Here is a 27,486-nt window from a genome sequence, read left to right on the forward strand (position 1 = left end):
AAGCGAGTCGTCTCTGTACTGATTTTTTGCTTGGAACTGCGAGCTAAAATTTAAGCTGCTAGTTAATGGCAGGCATAGCCGAGGACAGCTATGTTGGGGCTTCTGTCAATTCAGCACGAGCTCTAACATTAGCTAGAATTAGCAGTGCACTAGCTAGTCATTGACACATCAGTAAAACATACGTACATTATTGCGATCTAATTTATCTTATTTATTACTGTATATATTGTGTAAAACTATGACAGGAACAACATCAAAAGACAAACAGTAAAAGCACGAAATTAATACAGATACAGCCTAGACTTGTTTTTCAAAGAGGTCGTGTGCCACAAATATGTACATTACCACTCAATAAGGTCATCGGATCTTACCTTTATGCGTTCCCACATAGTATCAGCATTTGGGAGCAAATATGAAGTGAAAGAAAAAGGGTAAACATACAGTATAGTAGCCCATCTGTGTGAATTTCTCTTGGAAAATAATAAAGTATTTGTGCAGCTTGTGAGAAGGGAGAAGGTGTGGTCAAGGACAGTCAAACAAAGTGGACCAAATCGCCGCTCGCTTTAAGCATTCAAAAACTGGGGATTTCTAACTATATTATTTTAGAACCCACCATCCACCAGTATGAGCCTGGACTTTGCTTTTCAAACATGTTGTGTACCAAACAAATATGCACATTAGCACTCAATAAGGTAATCAAATCTTACCTTAATGCATTCCCACATAGTATTCAGCATCCATCCATCCATCCATTTTCTATGCCGCGTCTCCTCCTGAGGGTCGCTGGGGCATGCTGGAGCCACAAGAGGGCCACTGGCTATGTTCGCCTTAGGCCCCAAAAATTGCTAAGTCCGCCACTGGGTGACGTGCTCATTCCACTGATCTAAAAAAAAGACTGGATCGAGCAACCTATTGTTTTCACGCGCCAAAATTTGAAGCCAGATTTTTTCGATCGCCGCCATCTTGGTGAGACCACCTTACGCGCCACAGCTTTGTGATTGTGCTGGTATACGAACGCAGAATTAGTGAAAAATCATCAAAAACATCAGGAGTGCCAGTGAAGGAAGCGAGGATGAGGAAACACAACTTAAAAAGCACTTCCCAAGAACCTTCCACTCGTAAGTACTTTTACTTGGCACCTTTTTTTGACCTGATATATGTGCCACTACTTGAACGGCTTTGCTTTGAAAAGTTCTCGAAATGTAACCAAAAGTTAAAGTATGAACTTTGATGGGTGGTTTTGCAAGAATTTTCTAGTTACACCTTCCTGTAACAACTAGGCCTTTTTTTGGTGCCTAGCCTAGCAATCAATGATAAAATTATTTCTATGCAGTTTTTTACAGTAGGCTTTGAGTATTTGCACTTATCTAATGTCTTTTTGTACCAAAAAACAGCTTTTTTAAAAGCTACCACAACTACCAAGTTACATTAATTCTGATACCACACATGATTCACGCAAAGGTAGAAGACATGTGACAAAATTTCTGCTTTCTTCCTGCCTTAACCTTATCCTGAGATAAAAAAAAAAAAATGGTTTACCGTAGGAAAATAATTAGACAAAGATAGACTTTAAATTCCGTACGTAAACAATGTTTGCAGGCTGCCACACAGCCAATTTTTCGTCCGTCTCGAAGCTAAAATACATCTTACTAGCTTGATAAATGACACAAAAGCGTATAAATCTGAGTAGTTATAACCTTTAGCAGTTGATTTTGGTGGCTATACGATCAATCGAAGTTTTACCAGTGCGTTGCCATACTGTTGTCTCACAGCAAAGTGGTCTCACCAAGATGGCCGCCGCAAATTTCCATTGGCTTCAAAAATAAAACAATAGAAGCTCGATCCAGTCTTTTTTTTAGATCAGTGGCTCATTCGTTCAAGTAGACAATGCACAGAAAGGAATATAAAGGCCAGTATTTGAGGAAATACGGTAATGCTAATTATATTTTACCTTGACATACTCATTTTTAGTAATTGTTTTAGTTATCCCTGCTCCAGCAGATGTCACATGATGGCTTTAATTATGCAGTTGCCTGGCGCGAACATTGTGTAGTTACATAGGTTGTCCAGCAGATAGCAGCATGTCTTAGAAGGCACGCTACCCTCCGCCACCTGATGACTCAGCTAGTCTGCAAGAACTTGGTGCATATTTGAGAAAAACATGAGTCACGTTGAACCAAACCCAAATTTTGGCAAGTGAAGGTCTTTGTGAGCACTGATAACCTGCTGTATGTGATGGAGGTGCCACGTGTGCACTGACTCACTGTCAAATGTGATGGAGGGATGTTTTGTGAGGCAATAAGTCACAATTCCACAGTGACGTCCTCGCTTTTGCATTGTCACTACGCCGTCGTGATACTTTCCAAGTTTTGCGTAGGGATTGAGCTAATGCCGTGCATTTGTTCACCTAAACACCAGGGGGCAGTGTTGGCCGGTGAGTCAACTAAGTGAGCGAGCAACTGTGACGCTCGTGGACTAATTAGCTTGTTAGCTTGCTTTGTCACTCGTGAACAATGGTCTAAAGCGCGGGGGGGGGGATTATACATTTATATTTACTGTGCAGGCATTGTTCAGGGCGGACTTAATGTTTTTTACACTAGGCTCCTTGCAAGCGGTAGATCCTGCCAAGGTTCACAGCTGAAACCAGGGATTTTGGCCTCAAAGCTGGACTGTTATTGGGGCAAGAACTAATAGTTTTTATTTCAAATATGGATCCGAAATCTGAGAAGGCATTCGCGTAGGTCGGCATTATCCAACCAATCACAACATACTTAAAAACAGCCTCACTGCTTAGTCAGCATACCACACCCACCACCACTCCCCCAACCCATACCACTGCCTCCACGTGGGGTGGGCGAAACTGGAGTTATTGGTATCGAGCCAAGTAAATCCGGTATTGCTGATACAGATACTGATACCATTTTTAACATGAAAGATTGTTGAATGATTTTGCGATATTATCCTTTATTTTTTTTTATAACGATTTTCAGCATAAAACAGAACAAATATTTCAGGCACCAAAAAATGTATCAACAGAACAAAATGAACAATATGGAAGTACAACCATTTAGACAATATTAACAAAATAATACAATGATTCCCGTTTATTACATACAATTGAGCAACATATAGTAAAGAAAACAATAGACTACTATTGGCTCTCGTTCCAATCCTTTGGGCTTTTTGCCCCCAAGCACTTGTGCATCGAAGTACAATATTCCGTGAGTTTTTAAACAATGTAATAATATGAACAACACAACAGAAAACGCACCAACATTTGGAAAAAATAAACGTAAAATAGAGCTGAAAAATATCAGTCTCATCGCGACAGTATCGACTCGATACGGAGACTACCCTTGGTATCAGGACTATTGATATTTGACTCGACCCGCCCCCTCCCCAGCCTCCGCCCTGTCCGCCATCACCCGCCTTCACACGGTGCGCTTGTTGTCATGGCGATGGAGTCGTCCCCGGGACGTGTTGCCATGGAGATGCCGGTGCGAGGTGCGCTCCCGGTGGTGGAGGAGGACGAGGGCTCGTGCTTCCCGCCACTTCACGGGTTCGAGGAGCGGCTACGGTACCGAGGTGACGGCGGCGGAGGGAGACGGCGACGACGCGGGGTGCCGTTCAACCGGGCCGGCTATTACATGCTGGTCGTGATCGGCGAGATCGGTACCGAGTACCAACTGGACGCCGCCAGAGCTCACATCGAGTCCGGTGAGTGCAGTCCGTTGTTCGGTGTTGAAAGTGGAGTGTTCGGGAATTGTCATCACGTCATCACTACCAGTGCAGCATTGCACCATTGGACCCACGCAGTATGTAAGCAGTATAATTAAGTTGTGCTAATATGACCAATAAAGTCAAAATGTGTGTGTAAAATGTACGTTTCATTAGGGACACCTGCACAATATCATAGTATCCAATGCAAGAGCTGGATCACATATTCACTAAGATAGTAATGCTTACTTTAACACCGTATTATTAAAGTGGTTGTCAAAGATGTACAGCTGCACTGCAGCATCCCGTGGAAGTGTTTCTAATATTTAGTTATAATGATTTAGTAACATATTTAAGATCTTCTGAAACCTTGAACGCTCAATACAGCTCCTTCCGGAATGCTGGACAGCCTGCAATGTTCACTTACCCGAGAGTTTTTCCCTCATTAAAAATACGAAGTCATTCTTTGAACTGACCTCTACTGAGGTACGCTCACATCTCGTGAAAGTCATATTTATGTATACACTGCATTTTTCCCAAAGATTTTGGTGGAATTCTTAATAGTGCAACATTAGGGGATTGCAGTACAACAATACTTTTCTGACAACAAGAAAATAATGAAATACACTGTTCATGATAGGTTAGGTATAATCGGCTTTCAGGTGAAATTTCAAGATTCATCTAAAACACACTATAACCTTTGCAGTTTAAATTAATTTTAGCTTTAACTCATCATCACAACTTACTTTTTAAAGTGTCACTTAACAATCTTGCTCTCTTGTTATTATTATAATACTTATGGCTTGTCTTCAACACACGAGTTGTGTTTTGAAAATTGTGCAACAGAAACATGTAGGTGTGTACAGCTTTAGACAGTGACGCTATCACAGGGGTCTCCAACAGGTAGCACACCAGCTGATGTTGAGTAGTTCACCAAAGAATATTTGCTTCACCTCTTAGTATTTTTATAAGTGTTCTATTCAAACATGACACCTCTATTTCATGACAAATGCTCTCAGTAACTTTGCCATAAAATTAACAGTTTTGCAATGTTCTCGGTTCATGTTCTGGTCGTTGTTGAAAACAGTTAAATAAATAAGTTAATAAATAAGTCATATAAAATTGAGATTTGCCCTAAAAAACATTGCAGGCGAAGCAGTGGCACCACACAGTGGTGACAGTTGTCCTCACATGCAGCCCACTCCCACAGCTTATCGGATCGCTGTCCTGCTGAAAGATGAAATGTTGCCCCAGTCTGATGTCTCTGTACGTTGCTGCATTCATCTTTCCTTCTATACTGATGAGTCTTCCAGTTCCTGCTGCTGAAAAACATGATGCTGCCGCCTGCATGCTTCACTAGGGATGCTATTGGCCAGGTGATGAGCAGTGCCTGGTTCCTTTCAAACATGATGCTTTGGCATTCACGCCAAAGACGTCTATCTGTGTCTCGTCAGACCAGAGAATTTTATTTGTCACACCATGAGAAGTCCTACAGTTGCCTTTTGGTGAGCCCTTTACTAAGGAGTGGCTGCCCTCTGACCACTTTACCATGTAGTCCTGATTGGTGGGTTGCTGCAGAGATGCTTGACAGAGAAAGGCTAAACCTCTGTCAGCGTGAACATGCAAACTTCTTCCATTTACGGATGATGACAGCCACTGTGATCATTGGGACCTTCAAAAGCAGCAGAAATCTTTCTGTACCCTTTGCCAGATTTGCGCCTCTAGACGATCCTCTCCCAGAGGTCCACAGACAATTCATGCCTTGCTTTGTGCTCTGGCATGCATTCTCAACTGTGGGCCCTTATATAGACGTGTGCATTTCCAAATCATGTCCAATCCACGAAATTTACAGCAGGTGGACTCCAGTGAAGCTGTTGAAACATCTCAATAATAGTCAGTGGAAAAGGATGCACGTGAGCTCAAGTTTCAGCTTTGATTGATTGATTGTTTATTTTGAGCCATAAAATAAACACACACTCCCGTTTCCTCCCACATTCCAAAAACATGCATGTTAGGTTCATTGGCGACTCTGAATTGTCCATAGGTATGAATGTGAGTGTGAATGGTTGTTTGTCTATACTGTATGTGCCCTGCGAGTCCAGGGTGTACCCCGCCTCTCGCCTGAAGTCAGCCGGCATCAGCTCAAGCATACCCCGACGACCCTAGAAGAATAAGCGGCATGGAAAATGGTTGGATGGAAAATAAACACACATTGTACAATGCTGTACACACCACTCCCAAACTGGGTAGAATAAACAGAAAAAAAATATATAAATGTATATTTATTCATATATGGCAAATACACCGAACATAATGAAACTACACATATGAACTATATAAAGAAAATAATTTGTCTTGAAAAGGAGTGGGTAGAAGATAAGTTTATTTACACCCACCCCCTACTCAACACTGAAACTACTTATATTAATACATATGCATCAGGTTATACATTATACGGTAATACATAAACAATATAATATGCATGCACACACATATACGATATGTATTCTTATTGTTCCGTTATACACTATATATTTTAGAAATACTCATATGTCCGTACTCATTATTATACCATCATCATACTGGATATGAACGTATGAATCATGTATTATGACTAATTCTTGAAATTCTTTTCGGCAGTCCCTCACAAGTTTCTCATTCACTCCAAACTTTCTTTCTGCTGTTTGATTACCGTTTTCGGCTGCATATTTCACTACTTGCAGCTTGTACTCTGCAGAATATTATTTTATTTTGGGGGCATTTGTGGCTGTCATGCGCATGCCAAAGTAAGTGGGTGCTGCAGCCATAGGCTGTTAATGCAATTTTAACCAATCAGAGGCACCTATGTCATTTCTGTACATGAATCATAACGAACATGGCGATGTACAGTAGAAGCAATCACAAGCTTCTTGCCATGCTAACATTCCCACGCCATTCTTCCAAAATAACCACATGCTTGTGAAAGTTGTCCCACCAGCTACAGGTCCGATCGGATCTTGTCACAAACTGCCATCGGTGGCGGGGGTGTCTTAGCCGTTTAACGAGCAAAACAGCAGCAGTGTAGCGCCCTCGAAGCCCACAATGGCGCCTTTGTTCGTCAATGTAAAGTGAAAGTAGGCGCATGTTTACTCTTCACAAAATCACAAAAAGTCATGTCAGCATGCTTGAAAGCAGCAATGTTATGTGTGTCATTGCACACGTTTAAATTATGCTTATCTAATGTGGAAATAACAGCACATAATTGTCATCTGTCAGCAACAACAAAAAATGTCCGTCTTTCCATCCACACGAATATGCTGAAGCCCGAGTTTTAAAAAATCTTCACCCTGGCCGGAGTTCTCCAAAAGCTCATTTTTTAAGGACAAAAACCACCGTATGCGTGTGGATGAGAGCCCAAAACGCATAGACAAATATGCGGTTATAAAATATTCGTATTCGTATGGACGGGGCCTCACGGTGAACTGTGAGAGGCAGAGACGACTTTCAGTATTAGTGCAGACCTGCCAACATGTATGAATTTGCTGTACACAGCATGCAATTTAACTCTTACACAGGGATATGCTTATCCGTCACTGCTCTCCATTTGGTTGCACTTTGCTGGTTTCAGTTTCGAGTTCAGTCTGTACAGTACAGATAAATAAATATATTATTATATTATTAATATTATTATATTATTAATATTATTATATTATCAGTTTCTCAATAGTATTTCAAATCGGGCCGGGGTACGCGAAAGCATTTTTGTCCCCCCGGGGGGGCATGAAAGAAAATAATTGAGAACCACTGATTTAAATAGATGAATATTTGGACATTGCTTGAGCTGCTTGAGCCCCAATCTGTCCCAAAGTTTAACGCCACATACAGACACACACAAACGTTTCCTAGTGGTGCTTGAATTTTAAAGTTACCACACCCACTCAGTTTATAACCCCCTTCTCTTTGTGTAAAGAGCTTTTGAATATTAGTAGGAAGGATATTTTTACTGGCTTTATATAAAAGCAGTGCAGTAAAAAATTCAACTAAATCAAGGAACTTTAACAATTTAGATTGCAAAAATAAGGTATTGGTATAATCACAAAAAACAACCCTATGTATAGTTGTTATTACACGCTTTTGGAGTACAAAGAGGGGATGTAGTGAACTTTTGTAAGTATTGCCCCAAGCTTCTATACAGTCAGTCAAATAGGGAAAAACTAATGAGCAATACAATAAATACAGTCCATTGTATTCTAGGAAATATTTAGCTTTATTGGTGATTGATACACTTTTGGAAACTTTACTTTGTATGTGTCTGATGTGTTTCCAGCTTAGTTTGCTATCAAGAGTTACTCCTAAAAATTTATTTTCTGGCACTTTATCTATTACAACACCATCTAAATTTATTACCAAATCCAAATTTTCTTTATAATTCAAATTAATAATTAATTAAAAACAATGCAACTTTTCTAACTTCATGGCACACAGTCTGGCACATACTGATGTACATGTGATTGTTTTTTTTTAATACATTTTGCAACGTTAAAAAAATCATGTCATTATGGGGAATTTTGTGTAGAATTTTGAGGAGTAAAATGAATTTATTCCATTTTGGAATAAGGCTGTAACAATACAAAATGTGGGAACATTGAAACACTGTGAATACTTACCAGATGCACTGTGTACACTGTACAGAATATTCGCTATTCATATATACAGTATATAGGCAGGAGGTGCATGTTTATGATGGTGTCCAAATGAGGAATTTTCCTAGTGGTTTCCATGTGTGTGTTTCTGTAGAGTGTGTATACACATAATAACCCAACACTTCAAACTGCATTGTTAAGAAGAGCTGTGAGACACAGAACAGATCAGTCATGCTTTTGCACGTCAGCGTAGCGCCATAGCAACTGCATCCATCACCTTTCACCTGCTCAGCTTCCGGCTGCCAGTGACCCAAAGGCTCTGCCGCTTGTTGGTACCGCAGTCGCTCGGCTCATTAGAGCTTTGAGTCTGTGATCTGCGTGGGTGGACCTGTCCCGACTCTCATTACGTCTTAAGTGCAGCGTAGTCGTCATCACTGCAGCGCTGTTTGCACCCCAAGCTGGTTTATTAGTCAAGTCACTCAATCACAAGTAAAGGAAGAGTTTAACGTCCTCACTTGTGCTTTTCAGCCCAATACATTCATTCAGTACATGATCCATTCTATCTAACGGTGCAAAATAAGATTGTAGACAACATTGATATTGTAAATGTGAAGCTATTAATCAAATTAATTTAAGTAATCTTCAAATAAAAACATCATACTGATTAAGTAGTAATAAATAATATTTCATTAGATTGTGCAGGTGTACTGCGAATAATGGACGCACCCATAAAAATGCCTGTTTTTGATACTCTAACCCTATAATATGCATCTCACAGTTATTAGAGACATTGTAAATTCAGTTTCACACAAACAATTACAGGCATACAGTATCCAAAACGTGCAGTTACACAACATTGCGTCTTGTCAAAGAGTCTTTCTGCTGGAAATGCTGAGTGAATTGACTTGTGAGACAGCGACCTCTGCTGGATTCTTAGCTGGAGCACTCTTCCCTGCACACAGCATTATCAAACCACTTTCTGTTTAAGTTACCATTAAAAAAAATTAAAAATGAAAGCAGAGAAAATATCCACAAATAGGCGGGAATCTACTGTTTTCCACTCATGTTACTTTCTCTCCTGGTCATGTGATTGTTTTAACATAGAGATGGGGCTAGCAGTGACTCAGCATTTGTGGGAACAGGCTGTGCTCAACTCTGAGAGGAAGTTTTACAAAACAAAAGCTCACAGAAAGACAAGGCTTCAAACATAATCTCAATTCCTGCTCTCACTGAAGGAATGAAAACGTGCAGAAGACAAGAGAAGACTTTGTACTAACCCAGACATGGGCAAACCACAGCCCATGGGCCATATACGGCCCATTAAGCTTTTTAACCCAGCCTGTCGAATGTGTCCTTTTTTTTGTCCTGTCCAGCCATTGGGGCAGATAGTATTGTTGACCTAAATTGTCTTATATGCTAAACAGATTTGCTCTGCCAGGGAAACGTGTAAGATACTCTTACCCGTTATATTGATTTTATTTGACTTTATTTGATGTTTATTGTTAAGCAAATTGGGAGTGACCAGACCGGAGCAGGAGGGGATAGACAAGAAGAGAAAAGAAAACAGAGGGGGGAGGGCGTGGACAAGAGCGGGGCAATACAGGAGAGACAAGAACATTGCAACAACAACAACAAAACAACAGAAACAAACAGGACTACATCAGCAAATGTCTATGACGGCCATAGAGACCATAATGGAGATGACAAAATAATACCAGCAGTGATATCAAGAGTGATAATACACCGCCGAAAATTAAAAAAAAAAATGCAGTTTTTCTTTAACATTGAAATTGTAGCGATAGGCAGCCCCGCAGCCAGTTCATTGAACCCAATGTGGCCCGCGAGTCAAATAATTTGCCTACCCTTGTACTAATGTGATGACACAGCGGGAATCAAATATTCTCCTTCCTTCTTCCCTTCTAGGAATCCGATCTTGGGACGTGGACCTCAACTGCTGCGACCTTGAGCAGCAACTGCAGTTGTTTATAACGCGCCACTCCGCCCATTTCTCCTCGGACATCAAAGGTCAGTGCAGAGTGGTGCTCTTTGTTTACTGGTGGATCTTTGTGCCATGAGCAGACATGCGTCACATGTTACTCTATTGTTTGATATTTTTCAATAATGATATTGTCACTGAATAAATATTTGATTTGACATAATTATTTGATTCAAGTCGATGCAATTGACAGTTTAAACTAATCTTATGTGTGCCACTTTCACACTGTGGCAGTTTGTCTGTAAATCTGCAGTCTGATCAAAGAAACCATTGAAGACTTTTCCCTTTAAGAGCTAATGAGAGCAACTATTGATTACTAACATACACAGAGATCATCAATAACACTTCAATGGCGGCTGGGCAGAAATAGACCAGAAAGAGGATCGCATTGCATAAACATTTCAAACATTTCCATTGTGGGAAAGTCCGTGCTCTCCACCAGGTGGAAGAGGAGGAGGGTTCATCAGTTTACCTTTAATCTCGTTCAAAGGCCTTATTGATTGAAGTTGTTCTCGAAGGAAAACACTTCACTGATGCCTCCCCAACAATTCTCAACTCTCACTGCATTAGTCATAATGATTTAGGAGTCTATGAAATAAACAGTGACCGATAACCCGGCAATACTGATAACCTCTTTATTTGTATCTTTTATATTTTCTTCAATTAAAATGTTTAAATTCCATCCATTTTTTGTACCGCTTGTCCTCGCTAGGGTCTGGGGTATGCTGGAGCCTATCCTAGCAGTCTTTTTGGGCGACATCCGAGTTACACCCTGGACTGGTCGGCAGCCAATTGCAGGGCACATATAGACAAACAAGCATTCACACTCACATTCATACCTGTGGACAATTTAGAGTCTGCAATTAACCTAACATGCATGTTTTTGGAATGTGGGAGGAAGTACCTGGTGAAAACCCACGCACGCATGGGAAGAACATGCAAACTCCACACAGAGATGCTCCAACAGAAATACGAGCCCACGATGTTCTGACTGTGGGCCACCGTGGGCCACCTGTATTCATAATTTATTTATCTATTGTTTGGTTTATACTCACAGAAAATATTTATTTATATACATACTCACTGAAAAGCTGCCAAATATTTGACCTATATATGTAATTTAACTAATTTTAAAGAAGAAAACAATCTACAGTAATTAAAATTAAATTTAGGTTAGCACAATAGTCATGGCATTAGTCATGGTATCTATAAGAGAAAATGAATGTCTCTAAATGTCGTTTTTTTCTAATGCTAATTAACTTGTCAACTTGTGGGAAAAGTTCACCAAGGAGTCAATCTACCTAAAAGTTTGTCTTTAAAAGAATCCATATGCAACTAAGAAGCCTTTATATGAACAGGCGGCATTAAATTACGTCTCCCCTTCCTGGAATATATGCTTATCAGGATATAAAGAGGAAAAGTGCTTCTGCTCCTCATTGCTGATATATATTTTTTTACGTCATTGCAGGCTTAAGGGAACATTTTTACTGCTAAAATGTGAACAATGGATGGTTTTACGCTTACCTAATGTCGCTTATCTTTACTTTTCCTAATGCTGCATTAACACCATTCCTCCCAGCTTTGAGACTTTGCTTGTGACCTTTGAGACTGAATAGTTTTTGCAAGGTTGAACTGTAGAACGGCGCTGGGTTGATGCTTCATGGAGATGAATCTGATTTTATCCGCTCTGATTAAGCAAGTGGACTCAGGTCGTCATGAGTTCATCTCCCTTTTCCCCACCTTTTCAACAAAACTGTAATGCAAAAGTATTGGGACATGTTGTCTTTCCACCTGCAGCAGGGGTGTGCCAAACGTTTTGCAGCAAGTGTTTCACTGCTTTAAATTGTAAATGATTTGTTTTTTAATGGTAACTTAGAACAGTGGTTCTCAACTGGTTTGGCTGCGGGATCCACTATGACCCCTTGATGACAAGCAGCGACCCAAAATGGTCATCACTACACACAGAGTGAAATACTTCAAGAATGGATTTGTTAATAATTTGGATGATTAGTTTACAGCTAATTAAAAAAACAATTTCAATATCTTATAAATATTTTAAAAATTGTCAAAAAGTTCAATTTTGTAAACTACCAGTTCAAGCGAAAATCAAAAAATGAAACCAAAAACTTCCTGAGCCTTTAATTGGTCTCTTCGTTTTAATTGAACTTCTGAAATCAAACACAATTTGCACACTTTTCTTATTTATTGAGATGCGCAAGTAAGAGCAGCTCACAAACGAACGACTCGGAACTGCAAATCGGTTCTCATCTTTCAAGATTTGATCAGAAGACACTGATTCGTTTCGCTTTGATAAAGGCCCTGTCACACCTTGACGATTTAGCCAGCGTACGCCAACGTATGAAAAATTTGGCCAATACGCTGGCGTACGTCGAATAAGTTATGGGTAAGTTTTGTATAAGTTAAGAGCACGCTGAAGCACGCCGGCATATGTCGTAGTACGTCCAAGTCGCATGCACAAAACTTTTCGACGTATGTCAACGTATGATTCATACCTCCCGCATACGCGGGCAATAAGTCATGCGATCGTTGACGCCCGTTCACACACGTTATTTGTAAGTTACACATAAGTCGTAATACGTCAAGATACATTGAGACAAAACTGTGTCTTCTTGGCTCTCTTCTTGGCAAGGGTTGGCTGAGAGGAGATGGAGACCACTGGGGAAGCAGCTTCCGATACCATTGACGATGCCTGAGAGGCCTTAGAACCTGCGTCATCTCCATCAGAGTGAGAGTGGGAGGGGGAGGCTGTGGTTGGTGATGGATCCTTCTTACGTCCACGTCCTTGCCATCGGCCTCCGTCACTGCCCTCATACTTCTTGGCAGCGGTCTTCGAAATTTTCTTCAGCATGATGGTGATGTTGACACTGCGATGTCTAGTTAGGTTATGATTTGAGTCATCAAGTGGCAGCCTTTTTATAGGCTACGGCACGTGATCGTCGGCCATACGCTGCCATGAGGTTTGCATAAGTTAGACTGGTGTTGGGCATAAGTTGTGAACGCCGGCAACACGCTACGCATTCGTTGGTATAAGTTGTCTAAGTTTCTATAAGTTCTAGAAACGTTCTATATAAATTACTAATACGTCATGTATACGTCGAACTCGTTATGAATACGCTATGTATACGCCCAAAATTGAAAAAAACATCAACAGTTCAACGTATGCCATCAAAATTATCACGTCGGGCCTGCGCTGGTTAAATCGTCAAGGTGTGACAGGGCCTTATGACATGATGATGTGTAACTACATATCTTGTAAGTACTATACTGTATTCTATATGCCTGTAATATATGGGAGTATATTTATTTACACAAAATGTAAAAGGAGGACCACCTGTAGATGCGTTAGGTAAATATTGGTTAGGTAATGTACACGAGTGTTAGGTGTGTCATTGTGATAATACGTGTCTCATGCAGCAGTAAAGCAAGACTCATCATTTTAATTATGCTGTGTAACACTTTGTCCTGACCTCCATTGGTGTGTAACACAGCAGGTCTTTTGTGTCACCTTGTCGCAAGACAAAATGGAAGAGGTGCGTGTGTGCGTGCGTGCGTGTGTGTGTGTGTGTGTCACTGCCCTCTGAGATGCTGTTGGTAAGGCTTCACCACTCCCTGGGGATTTAGTAAGGCATTAAATCTCGCCAAGGTTGCAGAGGTTCACTTCAACCTTCTGAACAGATGCACTGCAATCACTCTTCCATGTTTCTTACTACACAACAACACACTTGGGTGACGACTGAGCGTTCATGCACACGGACACGGCAGTGTACACATGAGCAGTGTCAACCACTACATGATGCCTCAAGAGAAGCTGTCCAGTTTGATGGCCCTGGGAGCACCTTCGTGTGTATGCGTGCCTTTTACGCTGAGACAGCTTCTTTTAATTCCACCTCTTTGCACTTTGCCTTGTCTCGAGTAAAACGTTCGAATAAAACACCCAAATGGCCCGGGGCAGTGAGTTAACAGTACAACTGCTGGCTGAGTGGTTGTTTACTTGCAAAGTTACCATTATTTGTGTGCAGTAGTAGTATTAGTAGGCTTATTGATGTATTTTTACATGGCGACAATTAACCTCTATGGACAAAAATAGCAGAACACATGACTACTCCATCAACAGGAAGTGAAAAGTGAGTGTTTTGCACCTAGAACACCTTCCTGTCTTCTGGGAATTGTTGTTAGCCACCGGAAGAAGGATTTGTGCATGTGTTGTCATTGTAGTCAAGACATACAGTGAAATTAGCGCAGCAGCTCTGTTAGATAAGAGTATCAAATATTGCAATGTCAGCGGAATGCGGATGAGGCAGGATGACTGTGCACACAGCAGCCTTTTATTGGTGTCAACAAAACAGCAGTACCTTACAACAAGACACACACGCCACACTAGTGCCATTCAATGTGGACTGGCTCTAACTAGCAGGCAAATACCACTGCTCCCAATAGCCTAACCCCCGAATCACAGCTCAGAACCATACACAATACTCTAGTTGTTACAATATCATATGAAAATAACTTTGAGCCCAGCACTTTTTCCAGAGATTATTCTTTAACTCGGTACTCAGTGGAATGCAGACCTCCGCCAGGGCCATGTGCGCCTTAAAATCACAGCATGGGAAGGAAAAGTTCCGTCTCTCAGGAGCAAATTGACCGTATATTTATCCTGCCCCAATCTGTAGGGGCCTCCCTACAAAGGGGCTGATTGTGTCATGTATTATTGAGACACTTGATGAATTATGCAAATCACTGATATTGATCCCAAGACTTGCCTTCGGTGCAGAATGGTGGGGAGAGGAGAGTGAAGGTGAGAGACATAAACCTGTTAGAGATCAGGGTGAGCAAATGAAACCACAATGTTTATTAATGCCAACATGCACGAACAACATTTGTATTTTTGGTTATACTGGACGAGTTTGCCCATGTTTATTCTAGTGTGGATTTGTTTGCAGTGTTTTGTTCATTTGTTTTTGTGCCATTACAAGTTTGATTCAAATATTAAGCAAAAGTAAGAAAGATTTCGTGACAGAAGAAATGCGCAAAACGAGGCACTTATAAAGCTCTTCATAGAAAAAAATGTAATGTAATATGACTTACCAACAAACAAACCATTTGTCTTTGCTAAGCTAAGCTAAAATATGAGGCTACAAATGACAGTAAATTAAGAGCCGTTTGGGAGCCAAAAGAGCCGGCTTTTGGGAGAGGAGCCAAAAAGAGCTGAACGTCCCCTCACTAAACTGCACTGCATCATCCTGCAAGTTATTTCTAATAGTTTGCTTACTTTATTTGGCTGCATGAAAAGATAAAAAAAATAAGTAAACAGTTCCCAGTAAGGATCAGACAAAGGCAACTCCTTACATTTGATTCATTTTGTAACCATCTCTCCAATTTTTAACAATTCTAAAAAATAAAATAATTAGTTCCAGCAAGTCCGACACTAAATGAAACAGATGCAAACCGAATAATTTTTTCCCACAGGAAATAATCTAAATCCAATTAATCCGTTCCAGAAAGCCAAAAATGTTAACACAGAACACGTTTTTATTTAGTTTTACAATTTTAGTTTGACATGCAGAAAACAAATCAAAATGCATATCAATACATATAAATTATGAATGAAAGGGATAAATGAACATTTAATTTAACTTTTTTTTTTTACATGACTGTTCCCAAAGACATGATGTGGAAGTGAGATCAACCACCACCATCTTTCTGTTTTGCCATGGGTTATTTCTTCAACTCAATAGTGTTTCTACCCACAGTAAGCCAAAATGAAGCCAAAGAAAGTCCCACCATTTTTACAAAGAAGGTGAGAAACACTACTGAATTCACGGAATAACTCATGGGAAAACAGGAAGGTGGTGGTGGTTGATCTCATTGCCACATCGTGTCTTTGGTAACAGTAACATCCTCATTGCAGGTAAAAGTAACCTTAAATGTTCATTTATCCCTTTCATTCATAATTCATATGCATTTAGAATGGTTTTATACTGTACATAACATCTATATATATACAGTACTATAACATAACAATGTGCTAACATTTTTGAGAAACAACCACTGATGACATCATAGACGGGCGACGTAACGTAGCTGACTTCCGGTTGCAGTGCCATTTTGTTAGCTAGGATGCTAACAGGGAAACATGTTTTGTGGAAAAAAAATCATTAAAAACTCCTCATACAGTGTATTAATAATATGACAAGACGCACAGAGTATTGTATGCTAACTGGAAAATGTATGCAATCTGAGGCAAAATTGTGGCATAAGTTTTCGACGTTAACTGAAAAACATGCTAACTCGGGCAGCAGTAACCGAGGTTCTTTTGTACATTATGTCATTCAGAGGGGCGTACACTCCACCTTTGCATACCCCTTCTTCTCCGATTTTGGATCAACATTTGCAATATAAATGACTGTTCCATGTTGACTGTTCCAATGACTGCTCCAATGACACTGTCATTCTCTCTTTAATTGCCACTGTAACAAATGAAGCAACAAGGTAATAAATAGTCGACGAGTGTCGTGGTTGCTCACTAGTTTACGCTCTGGAAAACACCGCCTCCTAGACCTTAAGAGATGGCCTGGGGTTTCTTCATGGCAGGTAGCACAAGATGAATAAATAGTGTGTGCCAGCTCAGCCACACTGCACTGATCACGTAGTAGTTAAAATTTTTACATGTCATTAAGTCTCACCAGCGGCGGTGCGGCACAGAAAAGGAAAGCCATCACCATGGAAGTGAGCATGAATATCATAAAAAGCTCAGAAAGGGGAGAAACACCCATTGGCCGCTCTTTTGGTCCCAACCACTCGACTGTGATGACCATCGGTAAAGATAAAAATTATTGAATGCTAATGAATACTAGAGCGGTCATGGATTCTGTGTGCTGTTAACCAACCAGACTAGCTTGGGACAATATTTTTAGATGGTAGGAAGGCCTGCAAGAAAACTACAGAGATAAAAGTAAGAAGTGTTTCTCTTTTTATTACTATTTCATTTAATTGCTGTATTTAATCTTTTTGTTATTGTATTTCAGTTAATTTAGGTATAATTTATGGATAAGTTTGACTTTCATCAGTCGAGGAACGCAACTCATTCTCAAGGACCACCAGTACTTTACCAACAGTAGTTTATTGACAATGAAAGACGCACCACAACACAAATCATAACGATAAGGAGTATGCTGACTGATTTCAGGTAGCCACAAAAATGTTGTGCCGTAAAAGTAGTAGTAGTAGTAATTTGTTCTTGTCAGTAAACATTAATGCACTCAAATGTTGTAATTTTAGTTTTGAGCTGTTCTAAGAGGAAAACAGGGTGAAAAGTGAATTGAGTCTTATTAAACGGTCATTTCACACACTAAATGAGTTGGCAGTTGTTGTATGTAATGGGTGGCCTAGCCCGCAGGGTGAGTGTCATTCACAATACAGAAGTTGCCCTTCCCTGATTCTTAAATGAAAAAAATCTGTTATGATTATTGGGATGTTTTGGTACTTTTAAGGGGGACTCAAGCCACCCTAAAACAGACCCCTTGACGTCCATTTCAGGGCCCCAGATGTCCACAAGGCCTCCACTGACTTGTGTGAGTGTACAAAAATATTTGGCTTACCAAAACATGCTTGCAAACTGTGAAAGTGGAGTCTGGCGCCCTCTTTCGGCGACATTGTGCAACTGAAAGTAGAACTCTGAATTCACCGAAAAACAAACCAACCGTTTGAGTTTAAAGTCGCTGCCCCTTGTGACATCATCACAGGTGACTTGACGAGGATTGCGAGATTTGCTGTATGCAACCCACACCCCCCTCTCCCGCTTCCACACCAAATGAGTTCCCCCCGCCCCCCTTCCCGCACGCTGCACTGCGCGTGCACGCGGCTGTCTGCAGACGGTCGTTGCCGCATCCTGGCGCACTCCGCACCGCCACGGAGCTGCATATGCCAAGTCTCCTCCTCCGTCTGCACACACACACACACACACGCACATTCCTCTTCTTCTTCTAGTCGCGCAACTCTCCCGCAAAGTGTGACATCATCCGCAAAGGTACGTGTCAAGTGTTTGTTGCGTTTTGATTGTTGCGTCACATTTTTGTGTGCTGTGCTGCGGCTGGTTGTTGTTTTTTTGTCTGTCCCTCGCACAAATATGACGCTTACCTGCCAATCTACAGCTTGTCCCTTCAGTCTTTGTGCACGTTCTTTGATGTTAGTGTACAGTTTTTCCTCTGGTCACGTGACAGGATCACGTCAGTTAAATGTAGTTGACATAAGAGGAGGCATGCAAGGTTCAGTGCAGGCTTGATCCAAACTAACTGGATTAATGCATCTGATTGGACATGTCCCGTCTGTCTTTAGTTTACATATGAAATGTTCTGCAACAAAAAGGACATTTCACATGTAACGTAGGTAGGTTCTGGATGTGAACCCAGTGACCCCAGCATCAAACGGGATAATCACTGCAAGAATCGTCCACCGGCTGGCTGGCTGTGTCATTGCCATAGTTACCAGTGGACCAGTGGACATTTTGATGTACGATGGGATGGAGTCAGTCAGTCCCATCAGTAGGTGGACTGCTTGACCACACAGATTGGAGTGATTCTGATGATTCATTCATGCCTTCCATGATGACACCACCGCAGTAAAACCACTTCCATCCTAGGATGAGTGTGTGTGTGTGTTTACATGTGTTCATTTGCATAGAAAAACACCACTTATAGTGACTCAGCAAAATCTGTTTTGTGTCCATATATGCAAATATTTGTGGATATGACTATTTGATTAATTGTATTATATACGCAGTACATATGTAAGTTCAACGCATGCACACACATACACGGATCTCTCCAATGACTCAGCAAAGTGAGTGCGTGCTTGTGTGTGTGTGTGTGTGTGTGTGTGTTTTGGGGGGGGGGGGGGGGGGTGTAGTGGTAGGACAGGAAGAAATTATTGACCGGAAGTATGTAAGGTATTGGCATTGGGAGGTTGAAATGTTATTTAGTTATTATGAGTAAAACAAAGACAAGCACAATGCAAGCCTATACAATAAAAGTGCTGTGCACTAACTGCATCCTGACTGACTGCACCAAACAAAATAAGTGTCTCAGACAAGTGGCGTCCAACAACATCAAATTAAAAGCACAAAACAAATACAAAACTCACCATTGGTACCAGCTTGGAAATTGTTTTCCAGAGAGAAGATGATAACATTGCTGTCTGATGCATGGGTGACAGGCAGTGTGCTAGCATGAATTAATGCGACAACGAACAAAATCCGAACATGCAACACACATAATAACGTCACCAAAGCTCACCTTTACCAAAAGCCCAAAAGCACACTACTATGGTGTGTTCAAGGACCGCTGGGGATAAACGCTTGGCGAAACAATGAAACAAAACAACATAAACACACAAAAACGACGGGCTTTCTAACAGTATATTTTTTTCTAATAAAATATTATCTCTTATTTACAAAATTCATATGAATTTATGTAATATTTAGTGTTGCTATTTACAAAACTATTATTTACATTGGAATACTTGATATTACAATTCACAATTCCGCATGTCCAAAAAGGAGTAGGACGAAGCAGAGCTTATTTAATCCTATGTCCTCTTCATTTCACATCAATTGCTAATATATTTGTTCACTTCCTGTATTCAACATGTACTATTTACATTATTCTTCCATATAACAAAAGCAGTTGTTAGTAAATATATATACAGTCAAACCTGTCTTAGCGGCCACCTTTATAGAATGGCCACCTGCCTATAGCGGCCACTGACAAATCCCCCCGTAGCAAATTTATGTGTTATGGACCCTATGTATAGCGGTCACCTGTCTAGCACTGCCAATGGCCACCCATTTTGTATCCCTTGGTCAATATCTGACCGCATATAGCGGCCAAATTACCGACTCAAGTAGAAGCTTCATGCACGAAAAAGTTTCGTTTTTTTAATCAATGAAGCCGTCGTGTGTAGACCTTAATTACTGAGTCCTAGCTCAGTCACAATCATTCACAAGATCCACACAAACTGTCAGTTGTTCCACATAAAAAAAGCCGTCTTCTTTGGAGCTTGCTACTAAAGTGAGACCGTTTATTTCCTGGTCAAACATGTAACTTTAAGAGCATTTGCACCAAAACATTACTGCAAAGTACGCTGGGAACAGGACGTGCTCCCAGCGACGCTACAATGCAATACAATACTGCATGCACACTAAAACATACGCTAGCATGCATGCTATCGTATATGTTTTTAAAAAGGCAGCGGGAGTAAAACAGAGTTCGGTTGTACTTAATTGAAGTATTTTAGAATGTACTCACGTTATTTTTGATCAACCTCATCCACAAATCCATCAAAGTCCTCATCTTCTGTATTCGACACAAAAAAAGCCGTCTTCTTTGGAGCTTGCTACTACAGTGACACTGTTTATTTCCTGGTGTGAGACAATGTGCACTGGTCAATACTGTAATGCTGCTTGTTGTGGGGAAGGAGAGACTCATGTTGTCGATGCACTTTAATGGCTTTATTAACAACGGAGAGCACTGCAGGACTTTACATCCACGCCAACATAAACACACTTCCCAACTCTCTCGACATTCACAGCTAGCACTGAGCCTAGCTCTCCTGCTCAGGACGCCCACCGTCACTTCCTGATGAACTAAAGCTGTAATGACACTCTGCCGTATAAAAAGTAAAATATTAAAAACAAACATAACAAAAGACAATATTAGCACAGCTTTGTTCTGTGGGTGGTGGATAATAACAAGCCTAGTAGTGCTGTACAACTTTGATCCGCAGTCCCACAGTGCCCTCTACTGGTCAACATTCAAAATGGCCGCCAACCTGTCTATAGAGGCCACCTGTCTATAACGGCCACTTTTGCAGTCTCCCTCTAGTGGCCGCTATAGACAAGTTTGACTGTCCATACTTTTTCCTTTTTCCCTTGTTGTTGTCCACATCTATACTGGTCCAATCGTTTTTGGTCTTTATCACTAAAGATTTCCACTTCCATTAGTAGTATTTAGTACGGTAACTTAAAAAGAAAATGGTTTGTGCAATTTGCATGAGGAAAAAGAGTACTACAGATATGAATCACCAGAGGGCGCTGTTTCACAAGTTACATTTTCCAGCAGGAAGATGCTTTGACAAGACATTTTGTGTGACTGCGCGTTTCAGTACAGTACTGTATACCATATGCTTGTAATTGTTTCTTCATGTTTAAAACTGATTTTAAAATGTGTTTGGGAGGCATAGACAGGCATATTCTAGAGTTACATTATCAAAAATTGGCATTCTTATAGCTTTTTATGGGTGTGACCGCTCTTTGCATTTTCTTGGCATGGGTCTTAGAAGTACACAAATATTTGTTTTACAGTTGTCATTATCTCCCCACTGCAGGGTAGAGAGGTGTTAGTGGGAGCAGACTTCCACCAGAAAACTTTTTTTTCATGCCAACTTCCACCAGCAGCATCACTTTCGAGAACGGGTGCAATGTGAGGGGGGGCGCGACGTGCTACCTGCACAGTTCAGATAAGACGTACTGTTGAAATGTCATTTAGCAACACCAGCAACACTGTGTGATGGTCTTACGCTGCCGTGTGTGTAAACACACAAGCCTCACTGCTGCTGTCGTCTGAGTCCCAAGTTGGAAGTTTATTTGCAAAATGTCTGCGGTTGAAATACCAGCCATTGAAGTCCTTTTTTTGGCAGCCAATCATTGGCATCTAACATACAACCTATGTCCTGTTTTTTCTCCTTTGATGTCGGGGGTTATTCTAATAGTATGGGCAGTTGACAAAATTAAATTCATTAAGGGAAATTAACTATTGGTTAATTGTTAGAAATTGTTATTAAAAATATTATTAAATTATAAGGCCGGTCATAAAAATACTGATTGCTAACAGACTTTTTTTATTTTTAATTTTTAAAAATCTGATAATTAAAAGTGTACAAAATTTATTTATTTATTTATTTATTTATTTATTTATTACCATAAAGCACCGTGTATAAACCTCACCCGTGTATTAACCGCACCCCCATTTTCAGGCTCACGGTCGGGAAAAAAAAATTTTTAGTTCATAAATGCTTGCCAACTCGTTCATCTCAAATCAACATGCGTAAAGGGACTAAGCAATTTCAAAAAGAAGAATAAAGAAGAAATCTGAACTTTGGCATCTAGATCTTTAATATTATGACTAAGCACAGATTAATAATAATAATAATAATAATAATAATAAATCAAAATAAAGAAATTTTCAATTTTCAGAGATGTTTTGCTATCTTATCTTTCACTGCTTCTCTTTTTCTCTATTATTATTTTATTATATGCTTCAGGGTGAATTTGAATAAACTCCAACGTTGTATTGTATTTTACATTTGCAATGTTTTAATGGAAGCTTAGGTTAGCTTCAGTGTATATAGAGATCGTTTCACTGTGTGAAAATACAGACAGCCGTCAGATAAGTTAGTTGCATACACCAGCATTTTCAGCAACTGTACAGCAGAGGGCGCTAAAGTGAAAGCAACTTTCTGACCCACAGACGGCTATTCTAAAATGGACTTCTCGTTAATTTCTGCGTCTGGTCACAGACCTCTCATCGTGAATAAACCGCACCCCGATTTTTTGATTCTTACCAGTGGAAAAAAAGTGCGGTTTATACACGGTGCTTTGCGGTAAATGAAAACAAATACAAGAAAAAGTAATACTATTGTAACAGGATGACCCAAGTACACAATGTTGCCTCATTTGCTTCAAGATATGATTTAACAGAATTCTTAACAAACAAGTGGTTGACTTCTTGGAAATGATTTTTTACAATGTGTGACACATAAGTGTGTTAAAAAGTGAGATGTGTATATTGTGTTGGACCATAATGGGACAAGAAAATCCACTTGTCCTTGTTTTTAGTCTCATTGCACAGTGACTACATGCAGAATATAGTATGAAGATATGAGAAAAGGAGACATATATTTACTGTACATCCATTGAAAGGGAATAGCAACAAAGATGGGGAGGGAGGAGGGGATGTTGTGGTCTGGTACATTGCAGCAGTGGAGTGAGACATCTACAATCTAGGTGTTTTATCATAATGAAGGACTTTTTCCCATGCACCCTTCCATCCCTGCCTCCTTTGTTTATCGCCCCTGCTGAGATGAGACTCCCTTGTTTTCTGCAGGATTTTCAACATAGCATCACATAACTCGTAGCCCAAACGTTTGTGGCTGAGAGCCTGGGCCTGCAAGGCGATATCATTATGCAGCTTTGTTCAGAGCGGAGTGGATAGACCACCAAGCGAGACAGCGAGAGCCTACGCAAGTGAGAGACCGATACATGGACATGCAGCAGACAAGTAGAACGGAGTACAGAGGCGATGTCTGTTGGTGCACAGCAGCAGTGAACATTGATTCCTTCTTGACAAGCTGCTCCCACAGGGGCAACATTTTGACGCCACAATATGAGGGGAGGAGAGGAAACAGGAAGTTGTTTACAGAGCGATACTGACAACCAGTGAAGTTGTAAGGGCATCGTTGGGATTAAATGTTGTATTTTTGTTGGCAGGCAGCATAAAAACATATTTTTGCCGGGCCTTGCTTTTTTTGCACCAAGCTCTGGGTCAGTGTTGTTCCACTGGAAGTTTGTAGGTGGGGTCACGCATTGATTATTATGAAAACTATAACCCAGGCTGTTGTTAACGTCCACCCTTAGGTTCAGTGACAACAAAATGACGTGTTGCTGTTGCAGTGCAATTAGAGTTGATCTCCAAATAAAGGGATTGAGGATAATCCAGCTCCATTGTTGTCCTCTTTTCACTTTGTCTTGATTGACTTGTGCTCCGTGTCGACTGCCACCTAAGCACTTTGAGTGGTTATAGGTTAGGGTGTTTAGGGCGGCTCTACTGTACTGTAATATGATGGTAGAGGAAACACTGGTATGGGAATATTGTGACACAGGTGTATTGTTTGACACGCCACACTCACAATCAAATCAAAGCAAGAGGTCTGTTGATTTTGGAGGATATTAATACCAAAATTTTTGACTTGTTGCCAAGGTCAAATGTTACATCAGAAGTTTAATGTATTAGTGCGCTACAAGTCATAATTTTGAACCGATCTTCTACAGACTTTCAGGGATGATGGTCATCTACCAAAGCAAGAACTCTGTTGATTTAGATGATGTTCATCCCAAGATGTTGGAGTTTTAGCTGAGGTCAAATGTTAGATTGAAAGTTTAAAGGGTCTCTGACATGATTTTTCAACTTTGCTTAAATATGTTATACTATATATGTTGTATTGTTTATGTAGAACATAATTATTACAAACATAAATAATTTTTTTAGCGAAAGGTAAATTGGCAAAAATTACATTTATAGTTCATGGCGCCACCCATGACGAGCTAGCTCTCACAGTTCATTCTCCTTTCCTGAAGTGACCCGTTTGGAATACGATTATTCAGGTACACAAACATAGCGGTGTACGAGACGGAGGATGTTTATATTGATTATAGCTAAGGCCTTTAAAGGCGAAAAGAAGGGAGAAACATCCATCCATTTTCTATGCCGCTTCTCATTTTGAGACAAAATAGAGAACTTATAGAACATGGCTTTAAGACATAGAGATGAAGTGTTCGCCTTCAAAACACAGAATGGTACGTATAAATTACTCTGGAGTTGCTTAACCTTCAATTATTGTTTTAAATCGTCTTTTTAATGAGTATACGCTGTTCTGTGGCAACTTAGATGTCGTTCTTCTTAAATAGTATCCTTTCTCAAAATGTGTTTATATCATACTTTCAATCCAAATGGTTTTTTTTAAAGGTGTTCCTTCATAGCAGTCATCAGTAAAATGATCACTGCAAAAAACAGAACTCGAGGTGGGCGTGCATCAGTCTGTCGTTCTCTGCACTTGATTAATCCATTTTTATCTTAAACCTTCCTCTTTTGGAAAAGAAAGCAAATGTACAGTATCATTCGGATACTGTAGACATCCAGCAGCAACACAGCGTTTTGGCATGACTACTATTTTGCTGAAAAATATACTGAACCAAGTCAACGATCTACCTTGAGAAACGTTTGTTTAGTCTGCTTTGGCTGAGAGGTGACACCCTGATGACATCACTTCCGGAAATGAGACTGCAAGAGCTATCTCGTTGAATTGAAGTGCAATTTTGTCTACAGAGACTTGATACTTAATTTTTTTTATTGTTGTGTGTGGTTTTTGATGGAGTGTTTTTTCTTAACAGAAGTAGGTCTACTTCTTATTGTTTTTGGTTATGATTTTTATTCAAATGCAATTTTTGCTAAAAGTGTTTATTTTTGCTAAAAACTGTTGAGAAATTAACATTAACTGCTTTTGATACGGTGCACTTGCATTATTATGCCATATATTATCAGGACATGAATGAAAAAATGGTCTCAAAATAATGTTGACAATAATATCGTTTATCGGCAATAATTTGTTGGACAATTATTGTCCAGCAAAATTTGTTATCGTGACAGGTGAGGTCGAATGTGTTATGAACGGCCAAGGCCGTGAGACAGGAATCCAAAAATGCAGAGTCGGATAAGTGAAACAGAAAAAGTCTTTAATACAAAAATGGACAACAAAAGGGTACCAAAAACAACACAAGAAACAAAGTACAACAAAAATACATCCGGACCTAGTCGCGGGAAATAGTAACAAAAAACACTGCTTGCAAGGTGAGCTGAGCAGGGAAAAATACGAACAAGTAACGAAAAGAGCTGCTAACAAAAAACTAGCAGAAAGTACCAAAAATACAGCTACTGCTGAAGACGTCAAGCAGGCAGGTAGGTACTTACAGGGAAGCCGAGCGAGGGTCAGAAAGCCAAAACACAATGCACAAGGACAAGCTGGAAGGAGCTGAACAGGGTGTAGCAAAGGGACAATCTGGCACTGGATGTGAGTAAGCACACAGCTTAAATAGAACAACTAATCAGGCACAGGTGAAGATGATCAGCAATCAGGGTGCTCAGGAGTGTGCTGCAACAGAGAAGCAGTAGAAGGCAGTACCGCAGCACACAATCCTGACAGTATCCCCCCCTTTTATAAGACGCCCCCTGGCGGCCTACCTGGTTTATTGGGGTGAGCGGAGTGGAAGTCGGAAATGAGGGAGGGATCCAGGATACGGGAGCAGGCGACCCAGGAGCGCTCTTCTGGTCCATATCCCTCCCAGTCGACCAAATACTGCACCCCCCTCCCCCTTCTTCTCGAATCTAATAGGGCTCTCACCGTATACGCGGGCTGGCCGTCGATGATGCGGGGCGGGGGTGGAGCCTCGACCGAAGGGCACAGTGGACTGGTAGCGACAGGCTTGATGCAGGAGACGTGGAAGACTGGGTGGACTTTAAGAGCCGGTGGAAGCTCCAGCTTGACAGCTGACTTGTTGACTATTGTTTTGATCTTGTAAGGTCCCACGAACCTTGGAGCCAGCTTCCGAGAGGTCCCTGCCAGCGGAAGGTCTTTAGAAGACAGCCATACCTCCATCCCAGGCTGGTAATCAGGTGCGGGAACCCGGTGCCTGTCAGCAATCCGACGGTTGTGTTCTGCTGTTCGTGTTAATGCAGCCCGGGTCTCTCGCCAAATGCGTCGGGCGCGTCGAAGGTGTACGTGAACAGCCGGGACGGTAATCTCTGCTTCCTGGGAGGGAAAAAGCGGGGGCTGGTAACCAAACACAGTCTTGAAGGGTGACATACCTGTCGCCGAGCAGGGTAACGAGTTGTGGGCATACTCGATCCAAGGGAGGTGGGTTGACCAGGAGGAGGGGTGTCGATGACAAACGCACCTAAGTGCTGCTTCCAAGTCCTGATTGGCCCGCTCCGTCTGGCCGTTGGACTGTGGGTGGTATCCAGAAGAGAGACTAACGGTCGCCCCCAATGCCTTATTAAATGCCCGCCAAACTCTTGACGCAAACTGAGGCCCTCTGTCCGAAACAATGTCTGTAGGTATCCCGTGTAGGCGAAAAACGTGCCTCACCAACAGTTTAGCTGTTTCCAGGGCCGTGGGCAACTTGGGGAGCGACACAAAATGCGCCATCTTAGAAAACCTGTCTACGATATTGAGTATGACGGTCCGGCCATATGACGAGGGTAATCCAGTGATGAAGTCCATTGCGATGTGGGACCATGGCCGACC

General features: G+C 41.0%; 1 protein-coding gene across 1 annotated transcript in view; it reads left to right on the top strand.

Moving 5' to 3' along the window:
* The first annotated feature begins 3,426 nt into the window (after positions 1–3,426).
* Positions 3,427–27,486, top strand: part of map1ab (microtubule-associated protein 1Ab) — a 62,416-nt gene continuing 38,356 nt past the window's right edge. The window contains exons 1-2 of the mRNA XM_054775669.1: positions 3,427–3,717; positions 10,263–10,364. Of these exons, the coding sequence (XP_054631644.1) occupies positions 3,453–3,717; positions 10,263–10,364 (367 nt within the window). The 5' untranslated portion in view covers positions 3,427–3,452. The remainder of the gene's footprint in view (positions 3,718–10,262; positions 10,365–27,486) is intronic.

This window comes from Dunckerocampus dactyliophorus, chromosome 5, assembly GCF_027744805.1.
Source record: "Dunckerocampus dactyliophorus isolate RoL2022-P2 chromosome 5, RoL_Ddac_1.1, whole genome shotgun sequence".
Taxonomy (NCBI): domain Eukaryota; kingdom Metazoa; phylum Chordata; class Actinopteri; order Syngnathiformes; family Syngnathidae; genus Dunckerocampus; species Dunckerocampus dactyliophorus.